Source organism: Antedon mediterranea, chromosome 7 (assembly GCF_964355755.1).
Source record: "Antedon mediterranea chromosome 7, ecAntMedi1.1, whole genome shotgun sequence".
Lineage (NCBI taxonomy): Eukaryota > Metazoa > Echinodermata > Crinoidea > Comatulida > Antedonidae > Antedon > Antedon mediterranea.
The window spans coordinates 4,893,869-4,921,678 of record NC_092676.1 but is presented as its reverse complement, the minus strand read 5'-3'; the positions used below and the strand labels follow the sequence as shown (position 1 = coordinate 4,921,678).

The window sequence follows — 27,810 nt, the reverse complement described above, 5'->3', positions numbered from 1 at the left end:
GCCTATATAAATAAGGCCTGAAGATACAATTACAAATAGTAAAACTTTATTTTATTTTTTGACTGACAAAAGCGATGCACTTACAAACAAATCCCTGAGCTCGTACTTAAATGGTTCAAATTATACCTAATAATTACATAATATTTTCATTTCAAAGAGATATATATAAAATAAAAATTATTATTATGACAAATGCTTGCTTAATTTGACATTTAGAAACCAACACGGTTTTTAATAAAATTGTTTTTAAAACTGGAAAAAGTTACCAAAGTAGAAGAAGCCAAACAGTAAAACTGCATTTACATGCAAGGCCTTTTTTCCAGTTGATAAACATGTAGGCCTCCTACGGTTAGGCCTGCAAGTTCTTATTAGCATTGTTGTCTAATATAACTTTAGATTTAAATATTTGAATACAATAATATCGCCAATATTGTGTCTTCAATTGTTATTGTAGATCAGACTGATCACAATACATAGGCCTAACTTCGGTAGAACAGTTCTACCAAACCATGGAGGTATAACATTATTTATACCTCCATGACCAAACCTAAACTAAAATATTTACTACACAGTTAGTAACATTTAGTTGTTTGTTGTTGTGATCTCTACTGCTTTTGTTTCTCTAGTATGGTGGCGCTGTTGTTGAAAAGAATAGCACCTTTATTCATTTTATTACCAGTTTTGATGTCATTTTTTTGGTGGGCAACATGATGCGGTCTTAATTAGCAATGATTACAAAATAAATAAACATGGTCTTCTAATTTTCATTTTAAATAAAGAAATGAGATTATTTACAGTTAAAAATCATCCTCACGGATGGTTTAATAACTGAACTTCTAGTTAACCGTACCACGACCTTCTTGAATTCTAATCCCTCCCCTTCATTACAACCTTAGAACATTTAACAATTCAATTTGTAAATAATATTGTCAATAACATTGATAATAAATTAAATACATTGGTCAAAAACAATGCTAAATCTATTATTTATTATATCAATGTAATTGATAGTAATTATTGCATAATTTATCAATAATTCTATTAAAATTACATTGTCGCCAGATCACTACCATTTATCGTTGGTAAAAATTCACAGCGTAATATTGGCAATACATATTTAAAAAGATTTAACAATTTTGTTTAGGCCAGCGTCGGTTTAGGCCCTACCAATTATAAACAAATATATTGATAAAATCAACCGGCCGGCGGATCCAATCTGTTGCTGTGCGTCCTTAGAGTAGAGATAAAGCCTCATTAGTAGGCATGGCCTACGGTACCCTCAAATTTGACTCTTTGACACTATGTGCAAATTTCTTTCACATCCTCTGTAACTCCAGAGCACACTATACGGAGCGCCAGTGTCGGTGGGTGTGTTTCTGCTGAGTTGCGACCGGCGACGTGAAGAAAGTATTACTGTATTCAAAAAGTACGGTCATATATACAGTATATATAGTTATTGATTCTTGATCAATTCAATATATTGATAATTTATTTATGAAACCTTAAAAATCATAATAAATAAATAAAAATAAGATATCGACAATAATTCAATAACGATTATCATAAGGATAATAATTATTAATATCATTACAATGAGGTATTTCGGTTTATAGTTATCAATCGTCTTGATTTAAGGCAACTTTACCATTTATCGGTTAGATATCGAACGATTCGTACCACGGCGTATTACAAAACACAAACATTCATTATTCAAAATACTTTCACAAAACGCTACTACTGTATTTACAAATATGACCACCATGCGTTATAATGAGAACAGGCGTATTAATATTGTTTATAAAAGTGTGTGTAATTTGGCTGACTGCTTGTTAACATTATCGAAATCCATTGGTGCCGGAAGAACATTATTTGACCTCTGACGTCACTTCCGACTCTCAAATTGTAAAGAATGATTTACAATCTTACAATGATGATGATGGTAATAATCGACACTTTCTATGAATCGTTTTCAGCCGCTGGTACTTCCACGTTATTGTCTGCGTGTTCTTCAGACTTGTCTTCATTATTTGACTTTTTTTTACTTCCTTTCCCGCCAGTTTTTGCTTGAATAGCTCTTGCTTTTTTCTTTTCTTCACACGCTGCTACTAAGTGGTCTTCAGATTTACAGAAATGGCACCTTTTTGGTAAAGGGGGAGAAGTACAGTCTTTTGCATAATGGCCATGTTCTCCACAGTTAAAGCACCTTGAATAAATGAGAGTAAAATAAAATAAATAGGCCTATGAATAAAACAAGCGCTCAGCAGAAACTTAGATAAAATACTAATATAGAGGGCAGGCTTGTTATAAATTCGGTTAATATTAAAGATACAGACAACTCGAGGTTTTAACATTGCCAGCATATCGATTATCGTGTTTACCTTGTAGATCTAGGCCTATTTCCTTTACAATCAACACCAGCTGGTCCAGTAACCACAGTAGCTTCCCGTCCCTGCTCAGAAAAACCAAACCGGTACTCAACCACCTCGTTCTTTTCTAAACTTCTAAATCCAGACTTTTGGACAACAGACTGAAAACAAATGAATAATGTCAAAACTAATCTACTGCAGTTATTGCAGTAGCTACAAAGTTTGACTGAAATAATAAAAGACGGTTTTGTTCGATTGTTATCTATCCTCTCGGTAACGGCTCGATAACCGAGAGAGAAATCTGAAGATCAAAATCTCGCTAACCTAGATATATAGCGCCCCCTGCCGACATAAAAATACAAAACTTATTTATATCATGTGACGGTGACGTATGATAGTACACTGTGTAGGTAATTACTTTTCAATGTTTTTCTACTTTTTAACGCTGAACCAATATGTATGTTACAATAGGAAATATAATTAAATCAAATCACAATTGGCTTTAGTATTCGGTCTTTTTTACCAACTGTACTAATTAAACGTAGGTGGTTTTTGTTGTTTTGGATCAAGTTTGTCTACAGGACTTGCAATACTGCCACCGTGTGAAAGAACCGAAGGCTTATTACAGGCTTACGCAATTGTCTCCGGGACCGCGACAGAATGACAACGGATGGGGACCCTCCAAAGAAATTGCATTTTATTTGCCAGGAATTTGTATGATTTATTTCTTTTTTTATTTTTAAATGCGCCTTGAGCACTCTGGAGTGGTATGTGCGCTATAAAAATCTTATTATTATTATTATTATTGTCAATTGGCGGGAAAGGAGATCTCGGACCGGTAAATGCAATGCGGCAACCAATATCATCAACCCTTGACCCTTATAAGCCTTTTATCACACATCTTGTCAAGTGCACAGATAAAGTGTACAGTACTTTGAGAACCGGAAATAATACAGTATAAAATAGGTCATATTGATAAGACATAGTATTATTAGACCTATTATTTATAAATAATACATCACCGTACAATCTACGGCAGGGGGGGAGGGGGGAGTTGAAGAACTATATAAATATTAAAATGTTCGTTTTCATCATCATCATTTCAAAACGAGGAGATCAATGGTAATGTACAGTAGTGTATGAAGATGTTGATTGATGTATGATACCGCGATTAAACTTGACTACTAGAAAGAAATTATTTCAATTAATTGACAGTGAACCCCTCCTTTGGGTTATTCAGGCCAAACTAATATTGACCACTACCACATCATCTTGTAAAACATAAGGGAAATGTATGTTTTAATACAGGCTACGTATTTAGGGCTATTACGTTGGTCTACATAAAATTATTATATTATCTTACAACTAAATTGTCTCTTTAAACCGAATTGGAGTGGCAATATCAGGGAGAATACATCTCAGATGTAAAAAAATAATATGCCTAATTATTAATTTTACATCTTCCTGGTAATAGATACCTTTGTTATGTTACAAAACAAGTGTTATTATAGTAGAACCTATTAAGGGGACGCTTTTGAGACCAAACATACTCCTCTGCTGCTGGCCGTACTTTAAATAAAATCCTAAGTCATTATCAAAAATCATTTATAAGATAAACTTAAGATCAATTTGCCAAAATATGTGTGAAACTCCAAATTGAAAGATAAAGTTCAATACACTATCATCTTCGTTACATATTGTAACTGTGTATTTCATAAAAACGATAAACCGTTGATGAAACATTCAAATTAACTACAAAAATATTTTAATATAGACATGTTGTAGGCCTCCTAATGCAAAATGACACTCCACGCGAAAAAACGCCTACATTACTCTTTAAAATCTCCTGCTATACGAATTCCCATGCGTATTTAAAGATGTATTGTCCCCCTGAAAAAGTAATTCTTAAAAAAATGTTAGTTGAATATTCCATTTTTTAATGTAACATAATAGTTATCCAATTTGACCAAAAATTGGATCGAAAAAAAATGTATTTACCTGAAAAAATGTAATTTAAAGCAAAAAATGTTCAAATTGGCTGCCAGCCAATAGATTTTTTGTTGAATTTTAACATTTATCATCATTTTATAAGTGAAAACAAGATTTTTGTTTCGTTTTTTTCTATTGAAGTGATTAACTTTATGAAAACTACAAAATAACATATTCAAAGTCTTAAATTTAAATAATTAAATAATCTTCATTTTTCATGTTTTTGAGGGACAATACATCTTGAAGATTAACATTATAGTAATGTCCACAATTAAAGGATTCGCGCGTGGTCCGTGGACACTATTCATAAGGATCGGCCGTATCACGGACACAAATATCCCCTCTAGCTTATTTTCGCTGAGATTCGATATTGTATCCGGCTTTTTATAAACACGATGAGGCCTGCGGTAAATTCCATTATTACCTGCGCGACACTTTCACTTGAATGAACTAACAGAATAAACTTGAATCAAAATTATAATTAGATTAGAATTTAAAATTCTTCATTTTGAAATTGTCTAACGATAATGTAAGTGTTGAACATGTAGTGTAAAGATACGAGTTTGATTGTCTCTAAAAAAAAAACGTGAGAAGGTGCGAGAAAATCGCGGGAAACGTACCGTACTTTTTTTTTTTCACTCTTTAGGTCAAATCAAATTTCTCATGGTGACCTATGGAATGTACTATACTGAAAAGAATGCTATGTAGTGTGTTAACAAATCAAATGGTTTACTAATAATGCGATTATCCCCTGTAGGGTACCACATGCCTTCACAGGTCAACAGTGGTCAGTTTCAACGCTGAAAGAGTGAAATCTGTTGTCCGAGTAATTGACAAGGTCACTGTCCTGGCTTGGACCAGGTCAAATATTTGAAAAGTCCAAATTTAAACGAGCGATGATGGACGATAGTATTTGCGTTCTCACGGCACTAAATCGAAAATAGGTAGATAAAAATGAATCGTTAAAACATTGAACTGCTTTAAAAATATTATTAGTTTTTTCTATATTAATTATTCAATATTTGAAACGAGAAGATATAAATAATATTTAATATACTGATATAGTGTTATAGCGACACGACGCTAGTTCCATAAATAGGCCTACAACCAAACCTATATAATTATTCTAAAATTCCAGTCAACAAATTATTATTCTTCTTTCTTCTATTCTAGAAAAAATAACTAAAGATAGTAAAACCTGTTTATATTGTTTGTATTGTATGGCGTCTACTTTATTAATGACTTCTTCACTTATGCAAACGTACCGTTCGTGGAGCGCACAAATGGCAATCACAAATCTTCCACAGTAAATACAATTAACCATAACTTTGATACAGTTTTTATCAGACAATTATTTATAAATATACATAAATAACTATACAATACAGTAAGGGCACAACATTGCTTTTAGATAGTCGTAGTGGGTTACGTTTGGTCAATTGGCGTTTCATACTGCAAATTTAATCCATTGATCACCTCGGACTATTAAACGCGGTTAACCTTGTCCCACGACGTGCATTGGTCACTCGTCGATAACATTGTTTATGTGATTGAGTGACCGCCAAACGTACATGGCCTTGGCCTGAGTAATAAACCGTACAGATCTTTGGACCACAGAGTGTATAGTATCTGTGTTTGGACAAAGGAGAACAAAATGGTGAGGTGATCAGAACCGGCATAAAACGGAAATGCTCCTTCGATTAAAACGGTTTTGTATTCCAAAAATAGTAAAATACTGAGTTCTGTACTGTTGAATAGTTCAATCACGACAGGTCAAAATTAACCGACGCGCAATAAATACAAATAAAATCTTCTACAGCGTAAAGCATAAAGAAGATATTCAATATTTATTAAATTTAATAACATAGAGAGATAAATTTGCTAGCGTTATCACTATTATAAAAACCTTGAAAAGGCCTATTAAAATACGCCTACAGTAAGAGTTGATGATTAAAACTTATTTCATAAAATATTACTTCTCGGAATTGTTGTTCTCGTTCACTGTTAATGTGTAACTATATGTTCAATATTAAATATATTCTAATTAAACATTTAAAAACGTAGGCAGATAATTAAATTTGTTCTCTACAAAGACAGTCTGAATTTAATTTACTTCTAAACAAGTCAATGTTCGCTGGTAAAGATAAAACAGGGACCAATTATTTGAAAACTGAATAAACATTGGATTGGGATTGACGTAAAAGAAAACGTAACAAGAAATATTTTAAACTATTTGCTTGTTATTTTTAAAACTGACTTTAGAAAAATGATTTACTTAACATAGAAAAAGATAGATAGATCTTTTTTTGCTAATAAATAAATTAGAGACCGGACCTGAACATGATAGAATAAAAATAAATAAAAAAAACTATTTTGTAGGCCTAAGTAGCGGACACGAGTTTTAAAGCTGGCGCGATTAGGGTGTGGGGAATCCTGCCTTTTCTAACGAAAATTCACATAAAAATGTACAAACAATTTATTATTTTTTATACCACCTCAAATCGCATAAAATCTAACTTTTACTCTAAAGTACAGACTAAAGCTTAGAACTGTCTACACTATCCAACTAGTTTGACAAAAAAGAGTGTGATGTGCTCAAATATGATAGTGATATGTCCAAATAATGGTAGTGATATGCACAAATATGGTAGTGATATGCCCAAATATGGTAGTGATATGACGCACCGTCGCACGCGTATGCTGAATTAAGTGGGCGTGGAGTATCGATTGTATTGGATTATGCTCTCTTAACGGCACTATAAAATTCTTTGCAGGGAAGAGTGAATTCTTTCCTGGTTAACAGTAATTATTTAAATTTATCTGGTATTTTATGAAAGAAAATGTACAAAATAGTACACTATTAGTATTAGGCTAACAAATAAAAACACATTGGATGGATTGTGTGGAAAAAAGTGTAATAATTGGTGTTGCTCTCTACAACAGAAGATATTGGAAAAAGAAACAATTAACTATCAATACAGCAATATTCTGATTGAATCCCGGGGAAAAAAGTTATATACTACAGTATTAGAATAAAATGATAACACGTTGATTTACGGCTGTCAAGCATCCACGATAACATTGATGAACGTCCGAGCCTCTATTAGGGGACATTGATATAGAATAAGCGAGGGGAATAATATGTTTCAACGCATGGCCAACTCTAATCAAGGGACACTCCTATTTATTAAGAATAAACTCCCGTCAACTCTAATCAGGGGACACCACTGAATAAACTTTCCCGTCAAAAACGTACTAGGCCTATGAGTATGATGTTTTTAACACAATAGTTGTTAGTGTTAGTGTTACTCTGTTGGGTCCAGAAGGTGTTCTCTTAATAATGGGTTTTACTCGTTGATTAAGTTTTAAGTTCAGGTTTATTGTTTTAACACAATACAATATACAATAATACAGAACATAAATTAATAAATATAATTGTGTGAGGAGGAGGCATTAGGCCAATGCTTTAAGATTAGTCCTCCAGATAAATAAATATATATTAAACTATTTAATTTAAGTGAGAGAAAAAAAACACTTCTTTCTCTTAATGATTAATTGATAAAGTACGCTACCTACAAAAATAGGTTAAAATCACCTCAGATAGCCAACAATAAATCGGACTCGCTTAGAAATTAAAGTCTCGTCTTGCCGAAATTAATTACTTATTTTACCTGTGAATTCATTTTCCTAAATAATTATTATTCGTAACAGATAAATCACATACATTAAAATGCGAAGTACTCAACAACAAGTTGTTTGAAAACGGTCAAAAAACGCCTTAAAAGCAACGTGTACTACTAAAATGCAAATTGTGTCCTCTGTAAGCCGCGTTAATAAAGCTATGTTAATTAGTAGTGGATAGTAATAGCATCGATGCCCTTGCTAAATAGCTCTTCTGTCCTTGAATCCGATGCCCGGAAATCCCTGAATGAATATACTGGACAAACGCAGTCCGTATTTCTGGATAATATTCACGGTTTACTTGTAATGTCCTTTTCAAAGCGAATCCGTATGATATTCATTGAATTAGAAAATATTCGTTTACACTTTTATGACAAACAAATTGGATCTGTATTCGTCAATTTAAAATATTAATATATAAAATGTATACAGATGTAGAGCAACATCATAAACGAAAAAAATTAGAATATAATATTCTCTGTGTGGGAACATTTTATGGACGATTTCACTATCCGGTTGTATTTTTAAAAAGAACATTTTGAATAAGAATAATATTTAATATGCCACTTTGGTTTCATATATAAGAACATCGCTCTTTTATATCTGCATATTTATTTGCATAAAGCCACATTTTATACTGAACAAATAAAATAGAATTTTAGTAAAAGTCATGGGGAATAAAATCAAATTTATGTAGTAAATGAAACTGCCTAAAGTTAATTATAAAGATCAATATAATGAAATGATAGGATTGTCACCATCCTCGGATTATTAGGCCTATATAACGGGTCCATGACAGCAGGCAGATTCAAATTCGTAATGCGGGGTGAGATTATATCCTACACTTTGTTTTCAGTGTAGGCCTAAATAGAGTTTTACAGTAAACAGATCGAATGTCTCGAAGATCCTTCCAAAAACAAAAACTTTTCAAACATAGATATGATTTTATTGCGTACAGCGGCTTCACAGACGTATGAATGGTTTTACGGATAGTGACGGCTTTACGTCCTCACCAAAGGACGAATCATGATCTAAAGAAATACGATAAAGGATACATAGAATAGATCATTCTATTAACGTTTGGATAATTCATTTTATTTAAATCTTTTTTAATACCGGAATTAAATTACGATCAGCAACAAATGAATTATCGAAATCTAAAACGGTGACGTCACAGTCTTTATAAGGCAAAAGTAAGATAATATTTCGTTAAGATTGCAGGTGCAAAATTCATTTATATCCATTTTCTACATAGACATGATTAAAAAACCTTTTTGAACTTTATTATCTTACGAAAGCGTCAGAGCTCCTAGAACCTTTTATTTAAGAAGTCAAAAAGTAAGACTAACGTGACGAAATGCTTCGTAAACGATACATCATACATGATCTAGCCTTCTATTCAATGTATTTGTTCAGAAATTATTGATTTCAAACGTGTTTAAGTTCAAAAAGTGGGTTATATAGCCAATTTATCCAGTAGCAACATATTATAGGGAGTTATATTTTCAGTATAAGGTATTTTTCTTCTTGTCATACCATTAGATCAATTTTAATTACTGCTGCCTCTTAGAAAGGTACTAGTAGTGAATATTATTATTAATACTATGCAGGCATTCGGCTTTCAGATTTAGTAAAATTATATTATGATTATGATTATTTCCTAATTTTTATATTAAAAAAAACCTAGTACACCAGGCTCTATCACTATTTTTTTATCAACAACAAGAATTAAAATAAAACCTTGATGACAAATTTAAATTAACACATATGCCTACTTATAAAAATAAATAATTATGTTAATTTTGTTTTTCTTTATTTCCTGTATTTCATTTCATAAACAATATAAATTACTTTACTTGGTTACATTACGAATTAATAAAAACACTGTAATAATTAAGTAACATTTTAAAGATACAAAACATTATGGCTTTTATTATACAAAAATGTCAAAACAGATTTCATTTTAAAATTGTGTTAATCTTAGAATCGGGATTATAATTGAAATTTTCTTGAAATTGATGATGTTATCTCTTGAACACTTTTAGGAGAAATATAATCTGATATCTAATAATATCATGATGTTAATAGTTCAACAAATTAATATTAAATTATGCCCACTTATAGTGCTTGATGAGTGCTTAAATAAAAACACAACTAAAATCAATAGCAGTATCTATTAATATTATAATATAAGTATTAAATTAAAAATGCATTTCCATTTGCGATTTCTAGATATGAAAGGTGTTTTTTGTAATGTTTTTTTTCTGATACGAGTTAGTTACTGTGAAATAAACTAAGAACATTCGATGGAAGTTTCATATCTGTATAATAATGTACAATCACATTAGAAAAATTCCGTGATACAGATTCATATATGTATCACATGTGACGCCTTTAAAATACAGTAGCCCATAAGCTACAACATAATTCAGGTACCACATACTACTTCACTAATTCTGAAATGGCTTCTCTTTCCTTAATTGCTCAAATGTATACTCTACTAAAGAATGTCATAACTAGGGTTAGTGTTCTTAATCTTAGTTATCTCTACTAGCAACCCTTTGCTAGTTGTAAAAGTAGATACATTTACCAAAATGAGCAAGACTAACACAAATTCAAATTTATTATTGGTAGCTACAATTATTTTAGAATTGAATTGGCAGATTAAAAACCTACTGTACGGCACTTCTGCGCGACTAAAATGTAACTTTTTCGTTAAAGATTGTCCCCCTGAAAAAAACAATTCTTAACAAAATTGTTAACTATGCCATTTTAATGTAACATAATAATTATTATCCACTTTGACCAAAAATTGGATTGAAAAATGTATTTACGTGCAAAAACTGTAATTTAAAACTAAAATGGTCAAATTGGCTGCCAGCCAATGGAGTTTTGTTTGAATTTAACCATTTTGTTTGTCATTTTATAAGTGAAAACATTTTTTTCGTTTTTTTCCTACAGAATTGATTAACTTTATTGAAACTACAAAATAACATATTCAGAGTTTGATTTAATTAATCTTCATTTTTAATGTTTTTGGTGGACAATACGTCTTTAAAACCTCATTAGCAGTTTATAATTTTCAAAGAGATAAAACAAATCTACTCTAGCAAGTAGCAATTTTCCTAGGGTTAATTTCGAGCCCTGGAAACTGATAAAAACCGGTGATTTTACATCTAATGTTATAACTAATCACATCTGTCTGTAGACGTTATGAGACATTCTTGGATTAACATCGCAATCAAATAAACTAGTTGTTGTATTATATCAATTATTAGGTTCTAAATGTCACATGTGGTGCAAATAAACCTCGCTAGACGCTACTCTCTCGATAACTGTACAGGGTTAAGTTTTGTTTGGTTCTGATGTGTTTTTCACATTTCTTTTTCATTGCGTAGTGTTTACTTGTTTTACAAAACAATATTTAAAAAAAAGTTAAGCTCTATCAAACTTTATGTAACAAAAAAATGTGATGTGCCCATAAGGACATGATGGTGTCACATCACTACTATATTTGGGGATGTCACTACCATATTTGGGGATGTCACTACCATATTTGGGATATCACTAGTCATAATTGGGTAAATCTTGTTTGATAGTGTAAAACAGAGCTTTAGAAATATCACCAATGACAATTTGATATCATAATAAATTTACCTTTGACTTGATGAAAAATCAAACATTATTGCCAAGCCTTTTTAAAATAATACGCTTACCAAGAGTGCTAACAACACTTAAAATTGTTTGTAACACTGTAGGCCTACTCCATATTTTGGTACATTTTGCCAAACCTACTAAACACTTACAACATTGTAATTTTCCTACTCTAGTAGAAGTAAACCTACATTGTTATTGACACAAATTTCTTTTCTTTCTTTTTTTTGGCATATTTTGGCCAACATAATTTACAGAGATAGCCCTACTCCATGTTTTGGTGCATTTTGCCCAACATATTACTACTTCATGTAGCACTCCCACCCCAGTAAATCGACAGTGTTATCTTAGATAAACTTGTTTTTGGCACCTTTTGCCAAACTTACCAAACACTTAAAATATTGTACTTTCCCCACTCTAGTAATCCTAGATCGTTTATTAATCAAACTTCTTTTTTTTTTGCACCTTTTGCCCAACATAAGTTTACACTTTTAAATCATTGTCATTCGCCCACTTCAGTAAACTGACAACGGTATTTCACATAAACTTTCTTTGCCCCTTTTGCCCAACTTTTACAATTTTACACTTTTAAATAAGTGTCATTCGCCCACTCCAGTAAATCGGTATCTCGCATAAACTTGTTTTTTGGCACCTTTCGCCCACACTACTACAAACTCGCCCACACTACTACAGTAGTACTATATTACTAACCTGATGTACGAACACATCTCCTGTTCCATCGTCAGGGGACAGAAACCCGTAGCCTTCATGTACTTTGAAAAATTTGCACTTGCCCGTGTATAATTCCCCCTCTACTTGCGATCCAGCCGCCTTGCGTGGGTCGACCTTTTCTCCATCTGCATCTATCGCCATTTGTTGGAAGCCTTCTCTTACGGCCTCTTCATAACTCATTCCCTCCTGTTCTTCAGGTGTTTCTTCCTTAGACATATTATTATCTTGGTAATGCGTACCATCTGTATACAAACAGGTTAACATTACTATTTCATTATTGTGCAAATAACAAATGTAAGAATACTCGAAAAAATATTAAAATATTCATAGCGATCAACAACGAGAACCAATTTAATCTCTTTTTAATGTGACGTCAAAACAATATCAATTTGCATATTACGTAACACATTTTTTTAAATAAAAGAAAATCGAATTGATGTAAAGAGTAAACTTTACAGAGAATGTCACTGATAAAATCCTTTACCAAGAGAGAGGCAGTGTTTACTTACAGCATTCCATAAGTATATAATAATTATAATAATATTAATATAATAATAAACTATGTTTTATAATTTAGGCCTACGGTAATTTAATAACTTACTGAATTTTACAGAATCTTAATAATGAAATCAGAAAAATTATAGAAAAGGAGAAAAAAGAAGCGCTTTATTTACTCATTTTTTCTCAAAACCTTTTGGCAGAAGTAAATTAAGAAATGTTCTTATATATTTTTAGTATGTGTTGTTACTGTATTAGTTATTTGTGTTTTGTTAAATAACAATTAAAATCGTGCATTGCATGGTTTTGCTTAAAGCTGTTTCCGCTTCAAAAAGTAATGACAGGGCATAAATAATATTTATCTTCAAAAAATTAGAACATATTATTTTTTTACGTTATTATTATTATTAAAGAAAATACTGAAATATATGGGATGGTTGTGTAAAATGGACGTGTTGGTTGTTTTTCCTCATAAAAACGAACAGGTCATTTGAGATTTGAAACAAAAACGTGTATAATTTGGTATTCCCTGCGATGACAATATAATAATGTTGGTCATTTTTAACGGGGAAATTACAATGTCCATCCGATTTACTACTTACAACTACTGTGTATTGAGGTTTAGAATGTTTATCTTTGTAAATTAATATTTAATCAAGTCTATCTCAATGCTAGGCCAATATGGTAGGCGTGGAGTAGGTTGTCTCACCACCAGGTACGGGAGATCGGAAACGTCGACCGGCCTTACACCCGCTTAACCCCCCGAGTAATCAAGATACGATCGTATGTCGTGATTTAATAGAAGTTCACAATCGTATACATTTGATCAGTATCAATAAACACATTATTTCTTATTGCTATCGGTTGTTTCATCAAAGAAACAGTTTTGAACTTGAACTTTACATTAGTGTGTCACCTTACATCTATTCAAAACTCACACCGTAACCTAAAGTTCAAACAGTATAAGTTGAGCTTCAAATACACATAAGCCTGTGACTATAAAAGTATGGTACCAAACGGCGAGAAGACAGAAAGAGCCAAAATAGACTTTATATTAGGGTTTATATGGTTGAACCTCAAATTAGCCAATTACGAGTTCAATTGGCCTACCGCAACTTAAAGAATTAACCCTATTTTTAGGGTTCATTTGTGTACGTGATCTAGTGCACAAATATACCAACAATATTAATGGGCTTACCATAAATTATTTTTTACCGTATTTTATCTTTCGTGTCATCATCATACGAAGGTCCTAAGCTATTTATTCTGGCCTTCTGGACATCAAATAGGTGCGGGTGCCCATAACATTAAATTTTAACTTCCGTCCTTCCACTGGACAGGATAACAAATTAGAACACGGCCGCTACTATTGTTGCACTACAGAGCTCAAAATGACCGGCTTAGTAATGCTAGTAAGGTCGATCGAATCACTCTGGAATAACCTGTTAGTTAGGCCTAGCTAGCTAGCAGATAATATTTCATAGCGTGTATATGCAATATTTTACCTTTTCTGTACTTTCCAAGATTGAACAATTTCAACCACAATACTACGATTGTTTTTTTAATAGTTTATATACGTAATTGTTATTTCTTCCACCAATCGTGCTTATAGACATGCCTAGCACCATGATTTTACGGAATTAATTACTGGGTTACGTAAATGACATACAGAAATTAAACAAGACACTGAGAGTGTAAAGTTACGCTGAATTATTTAGATTCAAATTGAATGAAATTAAATTTTAATCAAATAAAATCAACAAATTCGAATAACACGATATCATAGGATCCCTCATATCCAAGACGTAAACAACATTGATTTCCGTAACGATGTTAAGTGATTTCCATTTATGCGGTTTTAAAATGGGCCAAATTTAGGCCCTATGACGCAGTTTGTAAACGGGAAAAAACATAAAGGCGTGACGGTGGGTTTGAGGTTTTTCTGCGGAATACCTGTACATTGATAAGGTAACACGGTAGCCTAGAAACGGTTACAACTTTCAAACTAAAGTACACATGATTATTTTATTTGCGACAACTAAAATCAAATCAAGAATTGTGATTACGTACGTACGTATGCAGAAACATTCAATTCCATGCCATAGTACAATTATATTAACAATAGTTAAATATAATTAAAATAGCATAAAGGTTTATTCAGAAGCGTTTTTAATCAATAATAATCACACTATGGCAATGAGAAATAATAATGTTTCAACTTAATTAATAGGCCCTACTTGGATTTAAACATTTTAATCTATGCACAAAATATATGTATATATGTATAATATGGAGTATTCTAAATAATCTTTACTATTTTTTCGTTTTGTTGAATGTCCTAAATCTAAACGGTAATTTTAAAACGTATTTATTTATTTATTTATTTATTTATTAACAATATTTAACCAGGGTGGCCCAATCAGTAAAAAAGACCTTGGGGCTACAATAGTACATTTTAAACTAAAATATAAAAATAACAGTAACACAATAAAACTTAAACTACAGTAATGCCTTAAAGTTACTTTTGAAAACATTTAAATTACTTGACAATTTAGTTTCTTCTCTTAATGTGTTAAAAAGATCAGCACCTTTCCATTTAGATGAATGTTTATAGTACTCTGCTCTACATTTTTCCAGGGAAAGTGATTTGCAACTATTTCCTTTAAAATGATCATGATTTTCATTAGAAAATTTAAAATATGATTTAAGGTATTCGGGTACATCTTCATTTAAACACTTAAACACTAATATAGTATTACTACTATTTTCCTCTATGTTATAAATAAGTATAGGCCTAATACCATATTACTCATTTCTCAGTTTTAAGTTTTGCTAAATAAATATAATTAACAGAACTTAGGCCTATATCACAAAATGGAAGAATTACGTTTTGTTGGATATTTCACTTCTTTTCAGTTTGTATACAACTTTTAGTAAACTTATAACAATAATATATTATTAAAAGTATACTATGTATTCATCAATGGAGTTTTATGTTTTAGTAAACGCCAAAATAATTCGTTCAAACACAAAATGGTACAGTAATTGTAACAAACAACTATAACGCATTATCTCTTTTTCTTCCGCAATAAATAGAAGTTAATTTTACAAAATACACTAAATACGAATTTTTGTTTTGTTAAACGGCAAACAAATCTTTTTTTTTCATTCATTCATTCATTCTTTATTTAGCCTTTAAAATCGAAATACATTTAAAACAAGGTAACAAAGACAGGTGGAAATCTAAGGAGGCAAGGATAAGCATACTGATAATTTCAAGTAAACAATAAAAAATTAATTTAGGAATAAAGTTACAATAAATTATACTTTACTGGATTTTAACACGATTGCACACAAAACTTGCACACTTTCTTTAGGAAACAATTAACTTATATTACGACGTCGTAAATAATTGATATAATACTAAAATCATTAAAATATAAAACGTCAGATAATATTAATCTACACTAAAATGCAACGCGGATATTCTAAGAGGTATAGAAACTTAACAGTATCTACTTGAACAATGTTTGTCTCTACAATTTGTAAGTTTGTATGCCGCTTTTAACATGAAAAAAGGTATTTTGATTCTACAATTCTACAACAAACGGAATGTCTTAATATTCATTTATGGTTTGTATCTAAAAAAAAGTTTGATTGACTGTCTTGATGTAATTATTTCTTTAAATTGTAGATTCATGCAAAATTTGATTAACGATTTGTAAATATAAATATTTAGTTAGGTTTAAAGTAAGCATTTAAAAATTAGGTACACATTTTCATAAGCAATTTTTCATTTTAAATACAAGATATTTCATATTAATGTGTTATTCTTTTCATTCTAACACAACAAAGGTTTGGAAAACATCAATTGTAAATACTAAATGTATAGTTTTCTATTCTAATGACAAATTTTATAGTTTTAGTGGGTACGTAACAAAACACAAGTTACTATAAAACTGTACATTGTAAAGCATCCTTGGTTTACACAGTATCACTGAAGCATCAAGTAATATATATTATCAACAAGATTAAAACAACAGCAATGTGTTATTTTCATATGCTATATTAGGAAAAATATTTAAAAAAATTGTAGTACTGTATCACGTCCGGGATATTTTTTTATTTTTAATGAGGGCCGTTATAACTGCTGTGTGGCTGAGATAGTGATACCAACATTTAGGAATGATAGTTTAAAAGTTTATTCTTATAAACAGCGCAAACAATTTCGATGGAAAGTTGAATTATTCTTTCAATTGTTTTAACTGAATCAGAATAAGACAATTGTTTCAAATAATAATAAAAACAAAATGATCACAAAGATGGACGTAAAACAACAATTTGTTTATTTAGTCTCAGATGCATATTGTCCTCAAAAAGATGTATATAAATTAAATAAAACGTTGAAAGGCCATTTTTTGTTTTAAATTTTTAACTAAAAATGATAATTTCGCTTATAAAAAAAAGTTATTATAAAATTAACCAAAATTATGCCACATTAAAATGGACAATTCTACAAAAATGACATTTAAATTATTTTTTGCAAGGAGGAAATATATCTAAGTTTGTAATGAACATTTTGAATGAATATTATACAAAATACAAGGTTTTGAAAATATTTGTCATAGTTTTACATGGCCATTATTAACCTTCAGATTATATGGACACTCGTACGTTCATTTGTATCTATTGTCCAGTCCAGTAAGGTCAAAATATAATTTGAATAAAGAGCTTATCTTTAAAGGGATAACGGCTTTCCAAATTAATAGGCCAGCATTTTTCAAGTTTGTATAATGAATCAAGCAGATCTACGGTAATCATTGATTTCTACTGTACGTAGGTGAAATATTTGAGGTTGATTTACAGTGATAGCCGCTTGCTATCGCAACCATAAATGTTGTGAAATCGTGAATATTTTGTATACAAAATAACAACTTTTGGGGCTAAAAATCACTTTATAACGTGACAAGCCTCTGTTAACATATTTAGTACGATTATGTAAATAGTAAGCATACCACAATGGTTTGGTCGTGTAGTTATTTTTTTGGTACAATTTAGGGAGAATTATTTACATTTTTGTATTTATAAAAGTTCAATGGTATAGCATCTTTTATCTTGGTTCTGAATATTTTAAAATATGATAATAATTATTGGAAGACATACAAACTTCTATAAAGAAGAATGCGCTTATCAAAAATAAATATTTATGGATTAATGGTCCAGTTGTGTGTGAAGGTACTTAGCTTAAATTTTTACTTAACCCATGCACTCCAACTTTTTAGACACAACAATCTAAGCTTAGTAGAGAAAATCAAAGATCCTTTATACCCTTAGTTTGAGTATATTTATCAAATACAAAAAAAGGTTATACATTTGAAGAAAAAAACATTGTAATGCAACAGAAAAAGAAAATTTAAATCTTAAGACATAAAATCAACATCACAAATTGTATTTAATACATGGAACATATTGTAATAATAGTTTGCGAAATATGAAAAGTAAAAGATAAAATAACTTGAATATAATAGGCTACATAACCTAAATATAACTTTATGATTTCTTCTTAAGGAAACTTAAGATTGGTATCAATCCTTTAACTTAACTACAATAAACATAATAGCATTAATTAGAAGTATAATAAAGGCTTCATAATTATATTAGCAGCGAGTTATCGTGTATTTGTTCTAAGGTAAAATGGTTTTTGTTATAATTTATTTAGGCTATCCATAATAATTTTTCAATACCAGTAGAGAATCACGTTAAACTAAAATCCATACATTACATTATCCAATAAAGGTAGAAACGGGCTAAGCACCTGATGTTGAGGTCATCTTCCTGTGGTGATAGCTAAACTGAGCCGCTTTTTCCCGTCTGTTGAATCGTCGTCCGGCCTAGACCACCGGCCTGGCAATTTCAATATCACACTCCACGGAAATAAACAATAATCCGGGAAACCATACCATGGGTCCTTGTCTAAAGTACCATTCGAAGTCGATACGTTGCTGGCTAGGCCTGACAATCTCTAGGTTTAGTGTTACCAAATAAGTAAACGTTGATACGAACAAATAACAACAAACGTAAATGTATCTCCACGTGATTGTATGACGGTTGTAGTAGCAATTGGGTTACTTATTGTAGTATGTGTGTAAATATGTATGGTACGTAGGTGAGTATTGTTACTGGTTTATGCGACAAAACTGGTTGACAAGTACCTGTAAGTAGCCAATCAGCGGGAGGCTTTTAAGCATAATATAAAAATAGAACGCATCAATCCGTTAGTAGATGACCGTAACACTGACCTGTGGTATTGGCCAATGAAAAGCTTCTTATCGGAATGGATAGTTTATCTCCGGAAATTAAATTAATAGTTCGAAATATCGCGCGAAAAATCAGATCCATAATAGCTATACTGTTATCGAATAATTATAAACGTCCACTTACAATGGACAATGTCCACGCCTGGACTCATATTGTTTTATTCGGCACCAGTTAATTTTTTGCCCAGTCTGTATCAGATGATGGCATATTTTTCTACAAGTCTCTCATAGATAGTGATATTTTGCACAGTGATTGTAGGCATAGACCATGGAGTTCTTTACTCCATGCATAGATGTCGTCTTATAGAGCAGGCTTAAAAGCAAAATCGGTAAATATATCATAATATTTGAAATGTTCTGTTGTTCTTTCATTCAGATCTTCATTTAAATATTATATATCTCAATTTGTTCTTTATTTTGTCTTTCACTTTTGAGTGTTCCAATATGAAATGTGTGTTCTCATTTCTCCTGGACTCACGGAAATTTTAGAAACAACCTTTTCTACCAATGACAGACTAAAGTCTACTCAAGAACAATTTTATTCTTAATAAGTTTCAAGTTTTTATTCCTGATTCTTCATTTTGTTACCATAAATCTAAGAAAACGCATGTAATACCACAGAAACAAACTATTAATTCAATAATTTTTACGGTGCTAATTACATCAGTTATGAAAATGCTTTATCCATGTCTGGATTATGTTCCCTTGAAGCCAGAAGAGATAACTTGGGAAGGGGATACTACTCTCTGAACTCTATCGTGATATGCTTCCCTCTTATCGTAATCGCGGTCGCAATTTGAAAAATTTTAATTTGTTGGATACCCCCTTGTGTAAAACTAATCGTTGGAAACGCTCTACCATCCCTAACATTATTGATAGAATGAATGAATCTTCTAAAACTAAAACTTTGTAGGGTTTACCATTAATAATAATTACCGCATGTTTTGGTTTATCTGGGTCTTTTGGCTTTCTAAATATTTTTAACGGCTTTTTAATGATCTTATTTTCTGTGTACTTGTATATATTATATTGTTGTTAGAGTCTTTTAAATTTTTTACTTTGTACGTTGTTTGCAGAATTTTTCAGCCGTTGGCTGCCTTCTGTTTGTACTATTTATGTGTTTTTATGAATAAATACCTATACCATAATTCAGGTTGATTATTAGAAAATCACAATTATAGACCTACAGACAGAACAAAACTTGATATGATTGATAGCGATTGCGAGGGAAAAAAGTCATTATAGGACTTCATCGATTCAGTTTACAGATAAAACAATAATAAAAACATAACTAATTAAAAATTAAGTATTTTACAGCCCGGATGAAACTGAGCAAAAAAAAATTTAAATTTTGATAACAGTTTAAAATATTAGGACTAAAATGTTATTGTTTTCACATGCTTGATTTTATTTATTTATTTGTTGATATTTTTTTTAAAATATAAAATTACAATTACAGTATTATGATTTACAGTATTTTATATTGAAGGTAAATAATATCAAAAACAACAATTGGAAGAAACATAAAATACTACTGTTAAATATTATAAATTTTTCAACTCCAGTTTTGAAAACAAAATGTTGTTGTGCTGATAAATAGTGTTTCTGTTTGCTTAGCATAGTGTTTTAACTTTTGTCCACGTTAGTGGTAGAGCTTTTCCATACAATAGATCTTTTCAAGTTGAGATTGGTGAGCCTGCGGGCTATGTTTTCTGGCGGTTAATGATTGACCTTCTTAGAATTGACCACAATGCTCAAATGACCTCATGGAATAAAATGACCTATAATCGGAAATATTGAAAAACTATCTTCAATTTGAATTATAAAATAATCGTCGAAGCAACCAAGTCAGAAAATAAAAACTATATAATTAATAGCTGTAAAGTAAACCCTTTATTAATATTAAATTGTAACCTTTATTGTATGAACTTAAACATTTTATAATTCTTTTCAGAATTAAACTCTTAAAAGAGTTTTTATATTTTATATTTGATGTTGTAATTTGTACTTTTTATTGTAAGATGTTGTAATACATCAATAACTGCCCCATGAGGGATGAATAAAGATATATACTAATACTGAGAAAATAATCGTAAAACAAAACTTTTTAAAACATAATTAACTTGTGGATTGACTGTTTCCAGAAAACTGGAAAAGACCACAAATAGCAAACAGATTATTATTATTAGATATATTATTAATTGTTTTGCTGTGACTCAAATTCCATGGCTACGGTATGATATATATATATATATATATATAAATATAATACTAACAACAGGGTGTCTAAACTGCAATTCGACTTATCAAATGATAAAAAGATAAACATTTTGGCATTTACGGCGTTTCATACGTATAATTTCTTGAGATCGACATACAAAATCAAAACTTATGTAAGTATAAAGATCAACATAAAAAAGACAACAAGAAACTAGACTCAAGGTTTGATGTATCTAATAAGTAGCACGTTTTTTCGTATAGCTCACATTATATACAAAGACTGTTATTGATTTTAAGTTCACAAACTTGAGAAAACTCTGCCAAGAAAGTTACGGCTGATAAATTCTGCAAAAGTTTGGGTATGGTCCACTAACTTTGGAAAAATGTTCTTATCAATTCCAGAGTTCATGTGGCCGTATTCACCAATCTCACTTAGGCTAAGGGAAATACTTACCCTTAAAATTTAAGAATTCCCTTAACAAATGAGTTAAGGGATTCACTTACCTAAGGAAAACACTTAATTTAAGAGTAAAACTTAAGGGTAAAAATAATCATAAATATTCATGAGTTGTCCTATTGTCCAATCACAGAAGATTTAATTCCCCTATGGTCCAATCACTTTCATCTCTAAAACTAATGTGCATATTTTTAAAAAAGAGCAAGGGGTTGTGGGGATGGGGAGGATGAAGAGAAAAGTGTGTGGACGATGATCAATAAAAAGAAATAACAGTCAATACAAAAACAAGTAAATGAATATTAGACCTAGACTAAATTGTGTGAGGATCAAGAAAAATAGGTCTAGCCTATATATACTAACAAATCAACATTCTGTGTAGGCCTAAACCTGTCTGTATTGGGGCATATGCACCCTAGGCTGGTTACTAACTGGGCAGACCAACCGGGGGCCTAGCATCTCTACCGCCTAGACTGGGGCTATCTGCAAGTAGGCATAGTACTCGCACATACAGAATCGTCAGCACAACCAAGGTACTGAATAGTTAAGGGAACTTTTAAGGGACCTCTGAGGTCCCTTAAAAGTTAAGGGGAAAATAGACCAAGTTAAGGGTTTCCCTTAACCTTAAACCATTTGTGAATACCACTTAAGTGAAACCCTTAATGTTTTCTTGATTTAAGGGAAATTCTTAGGATTTAAGGGAAATAACTCACTTAAGTGTGATTGGTGAATACGGCCACTGGTCTTTACTGTGTGGGCAATATACTTGATATATATTGGGGAAAAGTAAAGTGAATAACTACAGTATATGTAACATTAAAATGGTATATTCAACAAAAACAGTTTAAAAAAAAAAAATTTTGTTTCAGCGGGAAGTATATCTTTAATGTTAGCATTTTGAAAATAAATTTAATCAAACTAGTGAGAACGCACCTGCTATGCTAAGGCTCTGTCTACGCTATCAAACTTTATGTTACAAAAAATGTGATGTACCTATATAGGCCTAATAGACATGATGATTTCATATCACTACCATATCTGGGCACACAAGTTTGATAGTGTAGACAGAGCTTTAGAAATACAGCACAATTGTTTTATTTAGGATTTGTTCCATAATGCAACAACATTTGTCAATAGTCCCAGAATCTATAATGAACTTAAAGCCTTAATAATGTTACAATATACATATCTTAAGAGTGATCGTTATAGGCCTACAAGTGAGATAAAAGCATAAATTTCTTTTCATAATAATTCGAGTTCACTAACATAAGGTACGTTGATAATTTAGAGTGATGCAGGCCTGCATACAACATTAAACACATAAGGTGTTATCTATTATATAAATTAGGTTAATGTGAGGGGTTCATGACCTAATGTTTCACATGAAATCTATCATTTTAAAACGCAGAGTGCATCCTTGCCCCTAGTCTGGATTCTAGACTTAATATTGGTAAAACGATACATATTTTGGCACACATGGCGTTTCATACATAAACTACGGACCTAACTAGGGCAAGTCTACTTTGCCATCAGTGATGATTGGTGAAAAATCAAAGTTTAAGTTTATTGATAACACATCATCGTTTTATATTATACACAACTGTGTACTATGAATGTTTATGCGTTGAATGGAAACCGCCCGACTCGTGATTTTTATTTATAGGCTACGTATGTAAAATAATTATATAAAATAAAAAACTGAACGTGCATTAGATTTAGAATTACAATTAGATAAGTCACTTTTCCATTAGGTAGGACTAATACCAAACGACACGTTATAAAATAAGATTGACTACTAAAAGTACAAGATTTTAGTTATTTCCATCATTTCGCAATTTTTTTTTTATCAATATAAATGGTCTATTCACACGTTTGAAAGTAATGTGCGCCGCGCCGCAACTATTCTACTGATAATCCGCGGCAAAAGAAATCATAGCGGCCACTTTATTTGAAAAGAACTTCAAAAACACAGTAGCCTTATATTGTGTTATGCAAAAATAATGAATGTTTTGTATTCGTTGAATGGGGAAGGATATTCGTATTCGTTGAAAACTTACTGTCCTATTTAACTCGACTGCGATTAAAACACTCAATCATGTTTCTTTCCAACTCAAATCATCATAAACATTCATTATTGTATGGTTTACCGTAGGTTATACACCTTGAACAACATGTTTACACTCTGCTGGCGACACGCCAATGAGGTAGTTACTGCTGGAACTCAATTTATCATATCATACGTCAATTGATAATTCAAATACATTTGTATTGGAGAGGAAACATGTACGATATGACAAGTGTATAGATACCGTAGTACCGCCTGACCCAACTAAGCTCTACAATATCGGTAGACATGACTGACTAATGAAACCACTGTTATATACAAAATTCAATTAAATAAATTAGAATTACGCCTACTTTTTGTTTTACGTTAAAAGATTTCCGACATTTTCTAATAATTGGTAATATCATTTTATAGACATTTAAAACAGGTACGAAGTAGGCCTACTTACCTTACTTGATAAGTCCCAAAAACCGAATTAAGTGAGAAAAACACCAACGGTGATACAAACATAGTTTGGCCAAAACCATTCTTAGGCCACGACCATACTACCTTTATCAGAACCACAATGAATGAAGTTAGTTAATAAGGGCACATTTGTATAAGTCCCCAAATGCATGATTTTACGTGACGTTTTGCAACCAGGAAACCACAAGACGAAACGGACGCAGGGAACTATCAGCTTGCGCAGTTAACGACAGAATTTATGTTTTTACGAGCACGGTCTGTTTTGTCAAAGAGTGCGGTAACGAAAACTTGGCACGGGTTGTTTTGTTTGTTTCTAATGAAGAAGTTGCGATCATAAATTATAAAATCAATTGTTCCAATGAAATATTCTTTTTGTTAAGGTAAATTGGCAATGTCTGTTTGTGCTGGGAGACAAATGAGAATGAAAAACCCGCAATACAATAATAAGGAAAGTTCAGAACAATTAAAATTTATGTTTTTTATCTTCAAAGCAAGAATACTAAATAAAAACAAATTGAAGATAAAGATGTGCCACAAAACATGAAAAATAAAGATGAATCAAACAAACTAATAAATCAAACTTTAAGCCATCAGACAGAGTTATTCAATTTTACTTAAATAAAATAAAACAAATAGGCCTAAGGATTTAAAATACACATTTTTTTGAGAACTAATATAAAAAGACGAAACAAACTAAATTTAACCCCCCAAAAAACCACTGACAACGATTCGGTTAGTTATTATTTTGTCTTTCTTTAGTTTTATCGGGTAAATCATTTTTCGTTTCGATCAAATTTTGGTCAAAGTAAATAAACTATTCTAATATTTGTTAGTAGGACAATATATTATGTAATATGCTGTGTAGCACGGGACGCGTTTAAACAGACTAACTGATCTATGTACCTAAAGTTCACAAACACTTGGTGGCGCCGTTTAAGCAGCTACTCTATATCAGGTTCCAATAATTAAAGGTGTTTATATGCGATATATAGGCCTATAATTCTTCAAATTGTCCGGTTCATAAATGTATTATTTTAATGAGCTTTGTCAGTCATATTGTTCTGAACTGATTGAAAGGTCAATACCATTGAACACAATTGTAAAAGTAAACTTTACTTCCCAGGCACATTCGGACATCAAGCCGGGTTATTCAAATCGGTTCGTGACGATTAATGAGGTTCTTCAATTATGATGCGCCGTACACCTTTACGATATATTGGACTCCATTGTGTGTTTGAATTGTTGGCATAATACGCAATTAAAGTAGAAGAATTGATTAGAAAATGTAAACAAATAACACGGGGCCTTCTTTACGCCTATTTTCCACCAGGCATGCGTAGAAGAGGGATTTGAAAGACAGAAACTTGAAAACGCATGCGAATAAGCAGACGCTTACAAATTCGCCTTGCAAAGCCCAACAATCTCGCGGCCCTAAATATTTTACAATTTTTTTTCGCGGTTTGATTTTCTTGTTCTGCAATCTATCATGAAAAATATTTGTCCATGATCTGACGAACAACAATTGTTGGCCTCAGTTTTTCCACATTGGCGAACAGTTAAACATCTAAAGCATAAGATAATCTCTCTCCCCACCCCCACTCCCACACAATCTATTCAGTAATAAAAGAAATTCTCTAAATAAACTTGTCCCAGTTAGACTTTTCTCAGATGATGTTACTTTTTACAAAATACTTTTCTGAATACAAGATGGACAGTCCGATGGACATCCTATAATAACTGTTCAGTCCTTTGAGAACAACACTTTGTCGAATCATGGAGGTACCTCCATGGTCGAATAGACCTTCATTTCAATACTGTTTTCAACTAAATCACTTGGAACATCCGGGGTTTCATATTGAGGGATTAAGATAATCCGGCGTAAGCTAGATAAACACTGAGGTTTAATATTGGCCTGTGATGAAGTGTAAAATCAGATTCTATTAAAGGACCACACTATCCAATACATCATGTTCATAGAAAAATAAAAAGAATGGCGATACATTACTTTTTAATTTCCATTTGTGTCGACAATAATTTTTAATTATTGTACAGCAGTTATAACATTAACTACTTCAACTTAATATTAATTACTTAATAACATATGATTTTATTTTTTTACAATTTAGAGGCAGTCACTACAATAAACAGAGTGTGTATGATTACAAACAAGATTGCTAAATAATAATAAAAACAGGTTAATAGAGAAACACAAAGGTTTAGTAGGCTATACTGCAGTAACTGAGAATAATTTTGACATGCTCCATAAATAAAATGAAATTCATGTTATGAATAAACAACAAATATGTTTTCGATACAAAACATAGAAGTATGTATGACAACCAGAAAAAGCTTACTAAATAATTGCATAAACTGAAAATGAATAACATTACTATAGAACAACAACAAAATGTAACATTTCTTGGGGTTGTAATAAATGTATAAATAATCATGTTAGAAAAACACTATCTCTTTTTGATGATGAACAACTATAAAATGTATATAGGAAATGTTTTTTTTATATTTTGTATCTATTATGTTGTGTTTATTGTTTTATGTTTTTTATGTAAAAGGGTCTTGCGAAAACAGAAGTGTAAACTTCTCTATGCAGGATCCTTGCCATCATTTATGCTATGAAACTGTATTTATAAACGATGAGTAAATAAATGTGAATTGAAATAAACAGGTTATAGACACAAACAATATGTTTAGTAAGTTATACTGCAGTAACTGAGAATAATTGTGACATGGTTCCTAAATAAAATGAAACTGAAATGCTAGGAATAAACAAGTTTTCGATACAAAACATATAAGCATGCATACACTGTAGTCCACGGGAGATTAACAAATTGGTATGCCATATAAATATTAATATAATAATAAATAATAAATATTTCTTACAAAACATCGACATTTGACGTAACAGTTATTGTTCTTTCTTCATTAATGATGCTATTGTGTTGATATTCTATTTAAAAATGTAAGAAATAATGATTTATTATCAATTATTTTAGATTTTATATTATTTTCAGTAGTTTCGTAAACATTTTGTGTATTAACGTAAAATATAGTATGAAATGCTCTATTTAATCCTAAAGCAGGGCCTATCGGGTATTAAATACATATCTGTTTTGAGAATGTATATTATAATTGGATTCACTTTTCCTTCTACTGTAGTTAATTTAGCTTAAATCCGTAATCAAAGAATCACCTTTTATTTCAGAATAAAGTCCGTGGCCTACTGTGATGTACAGAACACAAATATAATTGTAAATTTGTCTCTCAATTTCATTTTCGTGTCCCTGTCGGGTTGCTCATTCATATAATAGTTTGTTTCCTTACAATTACATCGATAATTTTAGTTGTAATACT

The 27,810-nt window shown here is 31.2% G+C and overlaps 1 protein-coding gene across 2 annotated transcripts; it reads right to left on the bottom strand.

The window, feature by feature from the left end:
- Positions 1 to 27,706, bottom strand: LOC140054223 (protein lin-28 homolog A-like). Of its 2 annotated transcripts, none has more exons than XM_072099138.1 (4): positions 27,340 to 27,706; positions 12,402 to 12,664; positions 2,379 to 2,527; positions 1 to 2,203 (listed from the first exon to the last, which is right to left on the bottom strand). In XM_072099138.1, the coding sequence occupies exons 1-4, from the start codon at positions 27,350 to 27,352 to the stop codon at positions 1,957 to 1,959; spliced, it is 672 nt and encodes a 223-aa protein (XP_071955239.1). In that variant the 5' UTR covers positions 27,353 to 27,706; the 3' UTR covers positions 1 to 1,956. The 2 variants fall into 2 exon arrangements, with proteins under 2 accessions (XP_071955239.1, XP_071955240.1); XM_072099139.1 differs by lacking the exon at positions 27,340 to 27,706 and adding an exon at positions 24,425 to 24,460.
- Positions 27,707 to 27,810: the final 104 nt, after the last annotated feature.

Coding starts and splice junctions, on each gene's coding strand:
- LOC140054223 (XM_072099138.1), bottom strand. Junction 2,528..12,401: donor GAGATGTGTTCGTACATCAG/GTTAGTAATATA, acceptor ATTTGTTTTCAG/TCTGTTGTCCAAAAGTCTGG. Junction 2,204..2,378: donor AATAGGCCTAGATCTACAAG/GTAAACACGATA, acceptor CATTTATTCAAG/GTGCTTTAACTGTGGAGAAC.